General features: G+C 40.7%; 1 protein-coding gene across 6 annotated transcripts in view; it reads right to left on the bottom strand.

Moving 5' to 3' along the window:
- MYRIP (myosin VIIA and Rab interacting protein) overlaps positions 1–17,431 on the bottom strand; it is a 400,451-nt gene that overhangs the window by 9,556 nt on the left and 373,464 nt on the right. For all 6 annotated transcript variants that reach the window (XM_030551207.1, XM_030551206.1, XM_030551208.1 and 3 more), the window contains one exon: positions 4,107–4,295. In XM_030551207.1, coding sequence (XP_030407067.1) covers positions 4,107–4,295 — 189 coding nt within the window. The remainder of the gene's footprint in view (positions 1–4,106; positions 4,296–17,431) is intronic.

Below are 17,431 nucleotides of genomic sequence, written 5' to 3' on the forward strand. Positions count from 1 at the left end.
TTTTCATTTGCAGAATCCTGAAACATTTCAAATGGAGGTGCGGACCCCTTTGGAAATCTTAGACCACAGGTTGAAAACCATTTTTCTATGGTAACAACAACCTTTCATGGACCCCTTAGACATAGTCTGTGGACTCCCAGGGGTCTGTGGACCACAGGTTGAAAACCAGTCTTAAGAATATAAACCTGTATTGTATTTTTTTTACACATGTGACTATGCTGATAAGCTAATACACCTTGTCCTGCATTAGGTGAATCTCCAAAATCATAAATTTTAGCATGGAGGATAAATCCTTTAATAAGAAGTGACCTGCCTTGACATCTTGGTGGAAGCACTTAAGACACAAAAGGATGAATAAAAGATGAAAATTCTGATTTAAACAAGGATTTCCATGCTTTAGTGGGTTTTAAAAAAGCTCTTTCACTTCAAAGCAATTTCTTTGTGGTGCAACATTTCCTGCACAGTAATTTTAGCTTAAAAAGAGACTGTATGTCTATATATCTGACTTCTTTTCTGCTAAATACATCCATGCAGCTCACAAGAGGAGAAAGAGGAAAAAGGAAACATTTAATCAGCAAATCCTTCAGAAAGCTGAAGAAAAGATTCATTTAAATGTTATGGCAAAGTTCAATGTACAACACGCCAAATTTTTCACAAAGAAAAAATGCTTACGGAAAACAGAACTGTTTGGAAAACATGAAAACTTTGTGAAAAATGTTTTCTAACTCCTCCACCCTCAACTTTTGTTGAAATTTAATTTCACTGCAGATTTTCCAGTAAGCTCTAATGGGGAGAGTTTCAAAGTCACAGAGACTAGACAAGCACCCGAACTCCATTCATTTTCAATAGGAGTTGGGCTAACTCCTCTTTGTGCCTTTGAAAATCTCCCACTAAATTATGTATCTATAAATTTAAATGTATGAACCAAACTCAGCTATAAGTTAGCGGTGTGCAGCTCCCACTGAAGCACATGAGGCTGTTCCCATGTATCCGGCAGAAAAGTGTGCCCTTTTTTCTCCCCTTTGACTCATACACATAATTCCCACTAATTGTTAAGGAGAGTTACTCGTGATGGATAAAATCCTGAAGTCTCTTCTCAGGCCCAGATCATGTGCAGAGGGGATCCTGTGTGTGCAGATCCGCGCCCAGCCGCACGTGAGGAGATGGAGCAGCTGACTTGGTGGCACCAGTCCCGGATTTGCAGATGGCTCATCACAAGTCTGCACATGTATATATGAGGTGTGAAAACCTGGACCATTGAAGCCAATTGAAGTTTAGACACTGATTTCCATGGGCCAGGATTTCGCATGGAGAGGGAGAGGATGGGCTGAGGCTGAGAGTGGGGACAATGTGCATCATCCCCTCTTGCAGCTTGCATGGCTTTTGCAGGAAAATGAAATCAGGCTGAGGTTGTATGCCTCTCTTGTGGAGCCACTCTGTGCTGGGGAACCCCGGGTTACAGGGCAATTCTGGGCAGTGCTGCAAGTGTGGGCAAGCTCTGGCACTGTGACTGGAGTTGTCCTGCCACAGCCGATGTGAATGCACAAGTCCCTGTGCCCCAATGGATCCGGGGGTACCATCTTGGAATTTAAGGGTGAAGGTCACTGTTTATTCCTTGGTGGGTGGGCAGGGAGCAAAAGAATGGGGAGGAAATCTTTTAAACTGGCATCCTCTTCGGATGCCTCTTGTGACCTGGGACAATCTGGCTTTCAGTTTTCATTCTGTTCTCATTCTCCCAGTCCTTAGTGCTCCAGGCAGGCACAGGAGTCAGCCCACTAGAGGATCCCAGTGCAGGATTAAGGCTCAAATCATTAAATATTTCAAGTGAATAAAACATCTACATTTCTTGACACTCTAAACTTGCTACTTCATTACACTGATTAATGCACTATAAAATCAATTGGACACTGGCAGGAAACTGATTTAAGGACACGCTGGCATCTCTGTTACACACGCTGTAGTTCAGTTTAATTTTCTGACACCTTTTCAAATGCATTCAAACTAAGAAGTATGGTAGGGGTGAAATTCACAAATTCGCAACCATGAGACTCTTTACATCACCGAGGTTCCAGGGTTGGGCTGCACAGGGAGAGCAACTACACAAGGGCCTGGATCACCATGGTTCACGCCAACCTCAATACATAGGATGAGGGTATGTCTGCACTGTGGTTGGAAGCAAGCCTCATACTTGCGATAGCGCGGCTTGAGTCAGTAGAACTTGAGCTAGTGCACTCATAATAGCAATATGGACCTTCTGGCTCACACTGGAGCTTGGGCTCTGAAATCTAGGGAGTTGTAGAACTCCTGCCTGAGCCGAAATGTCCACACAGCAATTTTGGTGCACTATTGTGGCCCTGCTAACCCAAATCTCTATACCCAGGTTGCGAAGCTCACTCCCAGCTGCAGCGCAGACATATTCATAGATGGCAGCAGTTGCAGCAAGGTGGGGAACCAGTCAGAAGAATGGGTCATGGGATTGGTGAGCTCCAGATCCTTTGCAAGTGATGCTAATGGGCAGCAGCCACTATTCCAGATCATTGGCAAGAATAGCAGTTACGGGGAATGGACTAAAACACCAGAGCCCTGCTGGCTTGGTCCCAGATAAGAAGGTGGGTGGTAGATTTAACTTTTAGTCCAGATTTATTTTTATTATTTGTATAATTAGGACACTGAGTCCCAAGCCTGGACCAGGATCCCACTGTGTTAGGTGCTGTACAAAAATATAGCAAAAAGACAGTGCCTGCCCCAAAGAACTTACACTCTAATATGGATGAAGTGAATTCACCCACTGGGAGGAGCTCCTTTCTTTATGGGTTTTCAGACAGAGTCAAACAGGTGTCTATTTCCTTTAATTGTTATAATAGGAATCCCAACTATCCCATTACACTTTAAAAATCACTAAAGAAGAGAAAATACAGGAGTTTAAATATCAGTTAAGATAGACTTAGGAGACGATCAAGAGGCATGAAAGAACTATTATTCACTTCAGGATACACCAGAACATTTAGTTAATGACGACTTACAAATAGCTAAATTCTTCCTTTGGGTGATGTTAGGTAGCACCTGCTCATTCAAAAGGGCAGAGGAATTTGATTCTTCTGAGGAAATTTTTTTTTGGTATTTTTTAGGACTACTTTATGGTTTTCCAGTCTGCTCTATGTAATGGGTGCACTATCTAGCTGCACCAGCCCAGAAGACGTGCCGGAGTGCCACAGATGTTCATTTCCCCTTACTCCAGGCTCCTCTCATATCAGACAGGTATGTTGGGGGTGGAGGTGGAGTCAAAGCTACTCTTACTCCTTGCATGCCTGCATAGGTTCCTGCTTACCCTTTGTACCCTGACTTGATGTCCCAGGAGGTTGTGCCAGGGCCGCCCGGGGGGGGGGGGCGGCAAGTGGGGCAATTTGCCCCAGACCCTGCAGGGGCCCCCACAAGAGTTTTTTGGGGCCCCTGGAGCAGGGTCCTTCACTCGCTCTGGGGGCCCCGGAAAACTCTGCTCCGGGTCTTTGGTGGCAATTCGGCGGCGGGGGGTCCTTCCACTCTGGGACCCACCGCCGAAGTACCCCAAAGACCCGCAGCAGGGGGTCCTTCCGCCCCGGGACCCGCCACCGAAGTGCCAGGTCTTCGGCAGTAATTCGGCTGTGGGGGGGTCTTTCTGTCCTGGGACCCGCCGCCAAAGTGTCAGGTCTTTGGTGGCAATTCGGCGGCAGGAAGACCCCAGGCCCTTGAATCCTCTCGGCGGCTCTGGGTTGTACAGGGACAGAGATATTTTGCTTCCTGGTAAGCCACTCCATAGTTGTATACATCAGGCCACCACTTGACTTTAAGTGATTAAGTTTCTTTTTAGAGTAAGATAATTTTACAACCGCTATAAAACCCAACAGATGTTCAGTTTGTTCCTATTATTATGAATGTTTCCCAAACTGAATCTAAAAAATAAATAAAAAATAGCTGATGATACTTTCAAAACAAGTTTTTATTTTTAAAGCAGAAAATTAATACTAAACTCAACATGCTATTGCTTAGGTCAAAACATATCACATGCCACTTTTTTTTTCTCTAAAGACGACAATTTGCTATATTTGACATTGATATCATACTCTTACATTTTCTTCCAAGGTGGTGAGCTGCTCATCGAGTCTGACAGGGTCTGTACCTAATGGAAATGCCCCTCTCCTGCTGTCATCTGCTGGGAAATCACAGGGACCGGTGGATTCTGCTATCAGTTCCTCTGTGGCATTGATGACTCTTAGGACCTCTGTAGATATGTTGCAGAGAGAGACAGCAGAGTACTTCTGTTTTGTTACAAGAGTAGATAGGGATAAACAACAGCATTATGTTAGGACACAGATATAATTATGGTAAGAGTCTCTTATCTGTAGCTTTACTTTAAACATGCCTTCTAAAAGAATACCTAGGTGGTTCATATGAAAAAAGAGGTTAAGCCATATACTTTAAATAGTCAAACACACACACAAAATAACTCTTCCTAGGTTAGGGCTCAAATGACAAGGACCAAACTCTATCCCCAAATGTGAACCACACATATCACTCCCTTTGAAATCAGTGGGAGCTGAATGCGCCTATTTGGTGGCAGAATTTATAATCAGATTTTAAAAACTTGCCCCCTCACACGTTAGGTACCTGCAAATAACTGGGATCATTAATTTATGGGCCCAAAGGAGGATATATAAACACCTATCTTACTGTCCCCACAAATGAGGAAGTGCCATACTCATTTGACTATTAAAATAATAGTTTTCTAGGAGCTGTTCCTCAATTATTTGTCAGCCTCCCAAAAAAGAAGCTAAATTAAGGACACTTTAAAAATCAGCATCAAAATATTTGTCCGCTTCCTATATTTACTAACTAACATAGAAAATTGTGTATCCTCTTCAACCCTATTCTACTGAGTCCTGTTTGCACATTCAATGGAACTTATTCTGATTAGTCTTACATTGGTTTTAGAGCAGTGTAATTTTGACAACAATAAAGTTACACATGATTTACACCGGGATGAGAGGATAATTAGGACTAGTGAAGACAGGAACTAAATCTGATATTGTAAATGCGTAGGGCTTGATCTAAAGTTTACTGAACTAAATGCAGATACTCCCACTGACTTCACATTGAAGCACATGGGAATACTTCAGTGCAACTACTCACAGGAGTAAGTGTTTGACAGGTCAGTCCTTAAATGTAATTATTAATTCCCAATCCTGCAAACATTACGCATGTGTGTTATGGGACGCCTCCTGTGTAAATTTACCCACATGCAAAGTGCCTAGGATAAGAACTAATGATGGTTAGATAGTGGAAATATTTAATCTATTGACTTTACATATAGTAATGTGCTTACACGACTGTCATTTACTAAAAATAAGTCACATTAAACTTTCACATTCAATGGGGAACAGCAGAAATAATTTTCTTTTGTTTCCTGCAAACTCTGGTGCATTTATGTTACAGTAACTCTTATGTTATTTCTTTTTAACTAAATTAGCTGTACATTTAAAAAAATCCAAACCCATTTATCTACATGTCAGATGAGGCCAGTACTGAAAACTTGCTTTTTTTTTTTTCAGACCATGTCTGGATTCATCCCTTGTACACATACATTAGGTCATCTTTAGTTCTGTTATTCAGTTAAATTACAAGGAAAAATTAGAGGCCTGAGATTAAAGAGAATGAGAACAAAAGCAAAGCCAATTTGTTAACAGGTCACAGGTCGGCAGGTTGTCAGGGAGGCGAGAGACAGAGTCATTAACAGGCAGGATAAAGGACACTCTGTACAGAGCGGAAATACTTGAATCACAGAGTTACCTGCATCTCTCTTAAGATTCTAGTGTTTTTTCCATTTATTTTTAGAAGTGCCAATTAGGTTAAAATAGATCAATAATAATACAGGAGGGAGGAGGAAATCAATGTTACTTTGCTTTTATTATTTGCCTTCACAAGCATCTTTTCTTGTTCTAGCCTATTCATTAAGACAAAAAGGGATTCTGGATAGACATCTTGAATTTTCTTCAAAGTATACAGCATTGACATATGTTCCAAGCAATTGCAGATCTGAATTCAGTGTTTATTTTTTCATGAAATCTGTAGCACTTACTGCTATTACGGATCATTTATAAAATTCCAGCTCTTTATAGAGTTTTTCAGTCTAAGTTGCTGCGAGCATGTCTACACGGGGAGATAGTGACCAGAACAGCTATTCTGCAATAGCTCTTCTGGAATAGCTCCCTGTGTGGCCATTATTATAAGTTATAATACACTATTCACAGGCACCAACTTTCCAAAATGCGGGGGTGGTGGTGGAGAGGGTGCTCGACCCACGGCTCTGCCCCAGGCCCCGCCACCAACTCCCCGCCTCACCTCTTCCTGCCCAGTTCCGCTCATCCCCCAGTGCAGCATGTCCTCGCTTTCCCCCCTCCCTCCTAGCATGCCGCGAAACAGCTGATTGCAGTGGGCAGAAGGTGTGGGGAGGAAGGCGAAGGAGCTGATCAGCGGGGCCCGCTGGTGGGTGGGAGGCAACGGGGGGAGCTAATAAGGAGGCTGCCAGTAGGTGCTAAGTACTCACCATTTTTTCCCTGTGGGTGCTCCAGCCCCGGAGCACCCACAGAGTCGGCACCTGTGACACAATTATATAATTATAATAAAAGTGCCTTTTTCTGATGTAGCTTAATCTGTTCCAAAGTGTATTAAGCTAAATTGGAAAAAGGCACTCTTATTGTGGAATAAGAGTATCCAAGACAGGCCCTAAGAAGTCAAGATTTGAAGCAAAACACTACTTGTTCAGTACATTACTGACCAAAAAAAAATTTCAAATTTAATGGCAGCTGTAGTATTGCTGCTTTTTAAAATTGTAGATCTGCCCCAAAATCAGTATATCCAAAGCAGCAGCAAATCCTAGAAACTGCCTTGAAAGTAGTACTGAACGTTTAGGACGTGTGACAGAGTCTGTGAATATATCTTGAGAATACAGTAGTTGGACAGGAGTAATAGATTCCATCACTTCCTATTTTTCTCTAGAAGGTCCTGGAGAATCTACTCATGCCGTATAAGAATGCTGCAATGTTTGATTTCAAAGAAATGATTACATGTAAACAAAAATCTGTTTCCCTTTAAATTAAAATATTTCTGATTACTACATTCTCTAAAAATTTTCAAAAACAATTATTAAATTCAGTCTAAATTTCATGAAAATGTCTCAGTGAAGGGCATTTATAACTCACCTTTCTCCTGGCCCGCATTTTGAAGAAAATTGATGGTAAGGTTTAATAACTGCCAAACAGAGATATCACAACCAAATGTTAGGGAGTTTAGGATCCTCTGTGAGCTCTTAGGCCCAACCAGGAAATGCTCCCTGCTTGATCACATTTTCCACCATTTTTCTGGAGCATCTACAGAGCTGGTCAAAATGATTCCAGTTTCAAAATGTCAAATTTCCAAAATCGGGGTTGTGAAGGGGCAGGAGAACACCCAGAAAATTCTTTTGTGAAAATGGTCATGACTTTTTATTCCTAGTTTTTTTGACCTGCTGTTGTGTATGAAAAGGAGTTTCTGGGGCGTTCTCCAGGCAGCTGCAGGAGGTGGACATCAGGAGGTAGACCAACAGCTCTGATTGTGAGGCCGCAGGAAACTGCAGGGCTCCCTGGAGCTGGTAGGGACTGTAGCTGGGAAGAATGGAAGGCAACTCTAAATCTCATGTTAATGAGGGTCAAGTCACACACGAGTATCCCTCCCCTACCAAAATATGAACATGAGAAAAGACACCCTTGAAATCCAGAGATAACAGACAAGGGATTCAGGGTCCCTCACCTCTCTAGCGATCTACCTGCCTGGGATTGCTGATCCTGGATGCTAACGACTCTATTGACCATTCTCTTTAAAACATCTCTGTATGAAAGGGAGTCAAAACAAGAGGGAGTAGGGAGGGCAAAGTCCTATTTTAATTAATGGTGCAGATATCCAATCAATTTTGATGCGACCATATCTACAAGAAAGAAAAAATAAACATGAAATTACAGCTCACAGAATGATGCTATTATCAGTGAGGGCCATTTACTGTCCTCAACCAGTGGAAGAAACAGTGATGTCAATGGGAGTTCCATTCATGGGCTGTGTAATAACAATATTATTCTCAAGCTAGCGGCACAGTGTATTATGGAAACATCATTCAAAGTTCCATTTTTAAGGTTGCATTAAAATTTGCACTTGAAGCAGAGGTTCAATCTCTTTTTTCTTTTAATATATGAAGAGTACAGAGTATCCTCCTTAAAATTATAGTACTTCCCTTTGGATAGAGAACAAACATCCTGATATTAAGGAAGCTGACAGGAGCAGCAGCTGCTTGATGAAGGCCTTGATCCTGCAAACATCTGAGCATGTGCTACACTTAAAAACATGTGAGTAGTCCCACTGAAATCAATAGGAGTAGTAATATATGTAAAAGAAAGCACATTCATATGAGCTTTTACAGGACCAAGGCCTGACTGCTGATCTCATAAAGCTGATCCAAAGGCCACTGAAGTCAAGGAGTGTCTTTACATTGGCTTCATTGGGTTTTGATCATGCCTTCATAGATTGTAAGCTTTTAGGGGCAGGGACCATATCTTCATATGTGATTGTAAAGTGCCTAGCAATCTAGACTCAATCCTGATCTGAGGATTTCTAGGCACTAATGTGATAACAGACTATTCACTAACATCATGACAAGAAAGGCTATCGTTTATGACATTGCATTTACACATGGCTGAGGATTTTACTAAGAAAGAGAAAGATGTCTGAGCAGTACATGGAATCCTCAAACATGGCATGATCCCTGGACACACTTGGTCCTCAATGGAGCTACACTGATTTACACCAGCAGAGGATCTGGACTGCAATCACCAATGTCCATACTAAGAGTGAATATTTTAGGGGTACCTATGAGATTAGTTTCCTTTGTAAAAAAAAATATCGAAAAGCTATGGGACACAAACAATCTCCTAAAATTCATAGACACATACCTAGCCTAGGCATGTTTGTAGGTGGACATTTCAAACTGATAAAATGCTCTCTTGGCGGACATTTGTTATTTGCCTCATTCATTGTGTCACTGGAAGAAGGGTCATCATTACCTCCTACAGGTGATTCAGAAAGACAGCCATCATGCCGTGATAAAGTCCCTCACATCTGCCTTGTCTCATAGTCAAATAACTAATACGGGTGAGCCAGACACGGAAGCAATCTGTATTACAAATATATAGCGCAGAACAACTAAACACAACCATGATTTGGAAGCACTAGGCCAGATTCTGATCTCAGCTATACTGGTATAAATCTGGAGTAACACCACTGATTTCAACAGCATTCAATGGAATTACTCTGAAATTTAACATCTGTACTTGAAATCAGAATCTGCTTCATTGAGTTTGAGATAATTTAAGACAATTGGAGCGGGGGTGGGGGTGGGGAAATACAGGCCTTGAATATGTTCTTTTGCTTAATTAATGTCCACATTTTTACAATATTGCAACTCTTTATTGTGTTTTTAAATTTATATCAAGGGCACTCAGAGCTCTGGATGGATGTTCATTGGTGAGGAGTTTTAAATCTAATGAAATAACACAATATATATAAAGAAAACACCAGCATCTAATTCTTAGGCAGTTTTTCATCCTTCTTTCAATTTGCTCCCTGTATATTATATACAATTTTCCAATAGGGTAGGCAGCTCTTGCTAAGTAAATCATTTTTCTTTCTCCTGTACTGTGCTTTGTTTAGTTCGAAAGGTCTGCTCCAGTTAGATGGTGTCTTAGTTTATTCACAAAATGTGTGCTACGGGGTGGGAAATTGTCACATAGTAGAGGCAGCAGCTAGGGACGTCAGGGAGCACATGCAGCTACAACAGAAATGCTTTACTAGAAATAACCCAGGAATGACACTGATAGACAACACTATTTCTGGGTGTAATGTGACTTACAGCATTAACCCTTCAAGTACTTTCCAGTAAATCTCAACTCTGAGCTTCAGAGGCACCCTTCCTGAACTTTGACCACTTCTAATACATGTTAGTATCAAAACGAAAATGTGGTCTAACTATAATTCCCCAGTTTCTGGGGGGAGCTTGACCCCTGCTCCGCCCCAGGCCCTGGCCCAGCTCCACCCCTGCCCCCAACCCCCCACCCTGCCTCCTTCTGCCCCTGCTCTACCTCTTCCCACCCCTGCCCCTTCCCTCTCCTTTCCCCCCACCCCCCCGTGCATCCTGCATGCCACTGAACAGCAGATCGTGGTGGGCAGGAGGCACTGGGAGGGATGGGGAAGAGTTGGTCGGGGACTGCCAGTGGATGCTATTTTTTTCCCCGTGTGTGCTGCAGCTCCGGAGCACCCATGGAGTCGGCATCTATGCTTTAACTAGAGGACAAAGTAGACGACCTGAACCTCTGAGCCTGCTGAGAGGATTATTCTACGCCAAAGTCATTTGACACTCTAGTAATACTCTGAAATTCTCTCTTCTCTGGCTCTTCATGTTTTGTTCTCCTTGGCTTTAGACTTGGCCTTTTCCTCATTCTTCTCTTTCACTTTCTACTGGTCATTTTAGACTTGGGGACTTTTTGCTGCCCTTTTTAAAAAACTTGGCATTTGTCTTCTTTCAATCCTTGGGTTTCAGGCTTCTTTTTTTCTTTTTTTCCCCTTCATTTTTGTCTGATTTTGCCTTGCTTTCTCTGTCCTCAAGATCTGTAATGGCTCTTCTCTCATCATCAGGCTTATCACAGAAATCACCAACTGCAGCTCTAAAGCTCTCATTACAAATTTGGTCATTTACCACATGACTCCTGGGTCTGTGGAAAGGAAGCTAAATTTTCCTGACCTCAGTAACCACAGTTTGCAAACTCTTTAGCAAGCCAGATTTTTAAAACCCCAGAGGGGGATGAAAATTATTGCCTGGAGCTTCCAATTTGTGTCTAGCCAACGAGTTACTTCAGCTTTCATCTGCCACAAAGTTCCATGCTCTTTCAGGTTTCAGTCTGTTTGGTTAGCGTCAAAGGTCTCAAGTTTATGTGACAAATTTGCTGCTGTCTCCTCTATGGAGCTACCATCATAATCATCAGTAAACTGCTCCTCACCAGGCTATGACAGCAGAGAAGATGGGAAATCATGGTCAATCCTGCCTCAAAAAGATATTGTCAGTCTTGCCTTATCTACAGCGAACCATTCTCCAAATTATATCTCCTCCCCTTTTTCTGTCCTCCTCCCCAATGCCCAATTGTAGCTTGCTTCCCATTTACAAGACAGTTTATATGTTGAAAGAGGCTTTCACCTTGCTTCCTTTCCTCTCCCTCCCCTAACTAATCGAGACAGTTAGAATGCTATCACAACATACAATCTTGACCTTTCTTTTTAGAAGTGCTACACTGTGAAATTCTGTAGCACAGCATTGGTTTCCTAGGTGAAAGCTAATAAACAATGGAAACAAGCCAGCAGTACTGCCACAAATGTATCATTAGAACAAAAAATTAAGACAAAACCAAAACGGTGCCACGATCCACACAACTGTGAGCCAGAAAGCATGCAAGTCTTCACTTATGTTCCAGCTGTGTACCAGGACAGCTCTGTATCAGGTTTTCTCATCCAGAACTTACTTACATTCAGGACATCTCCATGCCAGGTGTCCTACTCCTGGACTTATGTACATTACGAACGATGGCTCTTAAAGCGCTGTGCATTATTTTCACTAATCTTTTTTTCTCATTTTCCTTATATTTTTAACCAACTGCTAGTATTTGTTCACCTTGCTACCATACTGTCTGTGTCAGAGGTGAGGGCACAATCTTCAGCCTCAATACAAACATCTCTCCTTCAACCAACGTCACCGCTGTGATTTGCGATACAACTGCGGAAATTTCACATCAACATTATGCTCAAGGAAAGGGACAAAGAAAGAAAGTTTCCATCACTAATGGCCCTGACAGTATTGATCAGATTCTTCATCACTGTTAGCGCAAACATTACCAGTTTCATTCTCAAGTTGCTTTATCACGCTCTCTGCAGTGTGGCTGTTTGATGAATATCTGTTGTCTTAATTTATGGAGAAGGAAAAGTTTTATTTCATAGGATGTGTAACTCCCTTTGTGATTTAGAGAGCATAGCCCCTTTAAAACATTGTCCTGAGGCAGAGGAAGTGCTGTTTTTTCCAGGGGGAAGGGAGTATGGAGAGGGAGAGTGACAGAATATGTGTGTCTCAAGTTCCAGACAAGAGGGCCTACAGGGAGCAGACCCTCGCATAGGGAGGTAGCCAAGAACTAGCCCAAAGCCAGGGAGGGTCAAAGCGGCCAACCAGGGATATCCCAGGACAGGAGCCAGGAAGAGAACTGGGCCAGGGAAGACTCACTAGAGAAGGACAAAGTGGAGCCAGATCCAGTATCATTGCCACCCAGAGCTGTATGGGACCATGAGTATTGAGGCTTGTGACCTTGCATTGGGAATACGGAGGGAGGTTGTATCCAGTTGAATGAAGAGGTTGTCGCTCTGCATAGGTTTGCAGAGAGTGGCAGAAAAGGGCACCGGAGGGGTTTGTTGGGGAAAGTTTACTGGTGCTGAAGATGACCAGGAGCACCCAAGACTCACTGCCAGACTGGAACTCTGCTCAGGAATCCTGAACTCTGGGTCTAGACGCATTGCTCGGCATCTACCCTTGTATTTTGTAGTACCACTGGTCACGTGGGTCCCCGTGTTGGATGTAACCTTCTTTTATTGTTCCCTCTATCTTCTTTCCCTGTTCATATTTCCCTTTCTTATATTCATTGTACTGATCCGACGTGTTTACTCCAGGGAGATTGGAACAGGTGCTTCTGAGGTAAAAATGAGTTTCCCTGTTGCACTCATGCATGTGCCTCTCCTTGGCTGGAGATGCCAGCACAGCGCACTCCATCTTGGTCATAAGGACGCTATAGTTACATGGGGTCATAGATTCCAAGGCCAGAAGGGACCAGACTGATCATCCTAATTAGACCTTATATATAACACAGGCCACAGAACTTCCTCAAAATAATTCCTAGAGCAGATCTTTTGAAAAACATCCAATCTTGATTTTAAAATTGCCAATTAATGATAATCCACCACAATGGTTCCAATGTTTAATTACACTTACTGTTATCCTTACTTCCTGTCTGAATTTGTCTACTTTCAAATTCCAGATATTGGCTCGCATTATACTGTTCTCTGATAGACTGAAGAGGCCATTAGCAAATATTTGTTCCCCACATAGATACTTCTAAACTCTGTTAATCACCCTATAGCCTTCTCTTTGTTAAGTGAAACAGATTGAGCTCCTGGAGTCTATCACTATAAGGCAGGTTTTCTAATCCTTTAATAATTCTTGTGGCTCTTCTCTGAACCTCTCCAATTTATCAACATCCTTCTTGAATTGCAGGCACCAGAACCAGACACTATTCCAGCAGTGATCACACCAGTGCCAAATACAGAGATAAAATCACCTCTCTGCTCACACTCAAAATTCCTCTGATTATACATCCAAAGAACACATTAGCCCTCTTGGCCATGGAGACACACTGACAGCTCATGTTCAGCTGATTATCTACCATGACCCCCAAATCTTTTTCAGTCACTGTTTCCCAGAATAGAGACCCCCATCCTGTAAGTATGGCCTGCATTCTTTGTTCTTAGAGGTATACCTTTACATTTAGCTGTGCTAAAACACATTGTTTGCTTGTTCCCAGCTTACCATGCAATCTAGGTTGCTCCTTGTCAGTGACCTGTCCACCGCATTATTTACCATTCCTGCAATTTTTGTGTCATCTGTAAACTTTATCTGTTATAATTCTATGTTTCTTCCAGATCATTGGAAAAATGTTAAACAGCATAGGGCCAAGAACCTATTTCCGGAGGCCCCCACTAGAAACACACTTGCTCAATGATGACTTGACGTTTACAATTACATTTTGAGACCTATCAGTTTACCAGTTTTTAATCCATTTAACATGTGCCATGTTAATTTTATATCATTCTAGATTTTTTAATCAAAATGTTGTGTGGTACCAAGTCCAAGTACATTTCATCAACACTACTGCCTTTATCAACCAAACTTGTAATCTCAACAAAAAAAGATATCAAATTAGTTTGACAGGATCTATTTTCCATACACCTGAGTCACCTGCTGAGAGCAGTAAGATTCACTCCAGCTTTTACACAAAGATGTGTGGAGCTTATTCCACAGCCTGACCAGATTCCCAAGAAAGCTCTATCTTCTGCACAGACGAGCTTTGCCTTTGTGGTGGATAGCTCCACTGTGTTTCAAGAACAGAGCTGTTCACCATAGTCTTCATCTGGAGCTTTAGGTGATCTTTAAGGTATCCTGGGCCCAGATCATTTTGTACCATGAAGAGAAACACAGAAATCTTGAATTTGACTGAATATTCTACGGGAAGCCAATATGGAGTGCAGAGGTGTGACATGCTCACGGTAGCTTGTACTGTTAAATGGATGCACTGCCACCCAAGTGTGAAAATTCTGGCCTTCTTTTAGCATCAGTAATTTCTTCCTCAAGGAAAACTGAACACTCATTTAGCAGCAGAAGACAGAATCATCTTTGATAATGTTCTATTCCACCAATATTCTCCAATACACAGTAAAGTTAGAGAAACTTTAGTCTTTCTTTTGAACTGTGCTGATACTTCTCTGTATTAGAATTTATTTTTTTGTAATGAAATTAAATCACTTTCCCAAGATAAACACTGAAGCTACTATTAATTAGAACTAACATTGTTTCTGGAAATCAACTTGCCACAAAATAAGGAGGAAGGCTATTTTGTCCAAATGAAATATTCTGACCCAAGTTGTAAATACAATATTTTTTAAATCTCATAAAATACAAGGCACACAAGATTCCATAGCTATCTAAAAACAAGCACAAATTTATAAATATTGAATATATGGAATGAAAAGATAAGAAATATCTTCTGTGATTTTTACAAAAGGAAGCCAGAAAAATGGTAGTTCAAATGGATTAACAAAATAAGTGTATAAAAGGGATGAAAAGAAAAGGGTGAGGGGTTCATTTTATTGAATTAAGGATCAAGCTTTCATCCAAACAAATGGGTCTCTGCTTCATGTCTATTTTGTGGAACACAATGAAATGAGTTTGTTTAGCTGTATAATATATGTTAGTGATTTTTGAACATCAACTTTTATTAACTATATCACTGTAAAATTAGTACAATTTTTTTATTTGCCAATCTGATTCAGATATGCTAAGATTCAACTAGCACTGATCATGAAACAACCTCAGTGCTGGAGGGAAAAATAAAGGTAAGGCATTAGTAACAAAGAGCGGGGAAGGTATATTATTAAGCTCCCTACATAGTGCCTTGATTGTTAAAAATTAAGATAGAGAGAGTGAGACTTTTAAGTGTGATTGTAGTCAGAAACTACTGTAATTCACCTCATCTAAATCTTCATCTTTTCTATTTATTTATTTTTCTTATTTTTAAAAAAAGATTTTCGTTATGGTAAAAACCACTAATAAACAACTTTATGACAGTAGCAACTTTTTTACTCTACAGTAGAACTTCAAAATTACAAACATCAGAGTTACGAACTGACCGGTCAACCACACACCTCATTTGGGACCAGAAGTATGCATAAACTACAAAAATAAAGGGAAAGTTTAAAAAAAAGATTTGATAAAGTAAGGAAACTGTTTCTGTGCTTGTTTCATTTAAATTAAGACAGTTAAAACTGCATTCTTCTTCTGCATAGTAAAGTTTCAAAGCTGTATTAAGTGAATGTTCAGTTGTACATTTTTGAAGGAACAACAACATTTTGTTTGGAGTTTCAAACATTTCAGAGTTACGAACAACCTCCATTTCAGAGCTGTTCATAACTCTGAGGTTCTACTGTACATATCTACCCTCTGCTGCTTCTCATTTTACCGATAAAACAAGTTCTTTTTCCTGATACAACTAAGAAAGAGCAAGATAACTACTATTTGGCTTCATGGAGCATCAACAAATTGTCTGCTAAGTTCTGATTCCAAAATCTTTTCTTTCCTATCAGTGATGAGGCACGAGCCAGACAAACAAGCTTGATTTTTCAGATCTATATTTTTTCAAAGCTGACAGTCAGAAAAATTATCTTGACTTGTAAAGAGAACAAATTTGTTCTAGAACTATGGAAACCCTCAATATCATTTTTAGATCCCTTTTACTGAATAAGAAAACACGGACAAAATAAAGTACTCTCACCTTCTGTAGTACTGAGGATAAAACCTGCAGTTTTAAATGGAGATCAAAAGCCTTTTGTTTTTTCTAGGAAGTTGGTCAGCAATTAAACAGAAAGGCAGAAAAAATACGTTAATTCCTAAACAGGTTAAGACAACTTGTTTGCAGAAAACTATGGAATTAAGGTAAGGGATAAGATGCAAATGAATATAAAATACAATAAACCATTATATTTTACATGTGTAACTAAAATATATGAAATAAAGCATTGTCTATTTCTTTTTATTTGCAAGATTCAGAGTAGCATAGCTCATTAAAGACAGCTATATTGCAAAATGTCTGGATTCTCAGGAAACATTTTTGATAATATGAAATAAACATGAAATGATGATTTGTATCATCACTAAAGAAAGTGGCTCCAGACAGATGACTTCCGTAGTAATGTTGAGAAAGAAGAAACTTGCATTCATAGCTTTTGGATGCACATGATGACTCTCTGAAAACAGATTTCTATGCTTCTTTTGGCAACAATCATCTATGCAACAAATGCTGCGTGAGTCCATGTCAACAATATTCATATCTCACTTTCTTATATCATTGTCAAGTTCTATCAGATGCTGATGAAATAAATTCAAGATGCAAAGACTTTTTTTTTTTTGGGGGGTAAGTCAAGGTCTCCTGGAGGTCTTTACTTTTTCTTTTATTACACGGTACATTTCTTATGTGTAAGGAGTGCTGGTATCTGAATAAAAGAACTCTAAAGTTCTTTCTGAAGAAGGTGAACCTTTTGTACTAGGAAATCTATAAAGATTCATGTTCCTAATGTGCTGTGGGGGATTACTTCAGGCTAAATTTTCAGAAGTGACCATGGATTTTGGATATTCAATTTGACATGACTTGGATCTGATTCTCAAAGGTGCTGGACAACCACAACTCCAAATGAAGTCACTGGAGTTGCAAGTGCTCAGCACTTCAACAGGCAGACCCAAAAGGTGTCTCAGTTTGGGCATTCAAAATTGGGGGAACCCAATATCAATATTCATTTTTGAATTTTTTTCTTTTAAGTGTTTACCCTGGCATCTTTAGCCAAAATATTTCACCTCACAGTCATTCAGAATGGCGTGTGTGAATTGGTTGTCATTCTCCACCCTCCAGATGGCTCCATATCTGTGATGCTGTGTGCATACAATTTGTGAAGTGCTTTAGAA

Source organism: Gopherus evgoodei, chromosome 2, assembly GCF_007399415.2.
Source record: "Gopherus evgoodei ecotype Sinaloan lineage chromosome 2, rGopEvg1_v1.p, whole genome shotgun sequence".
Taxonomy (NCBI): Eukaryota; Metazoa; Chordata; order Testudines; family Testudinidae; genus Gopherus; species Gopherus evgoodei.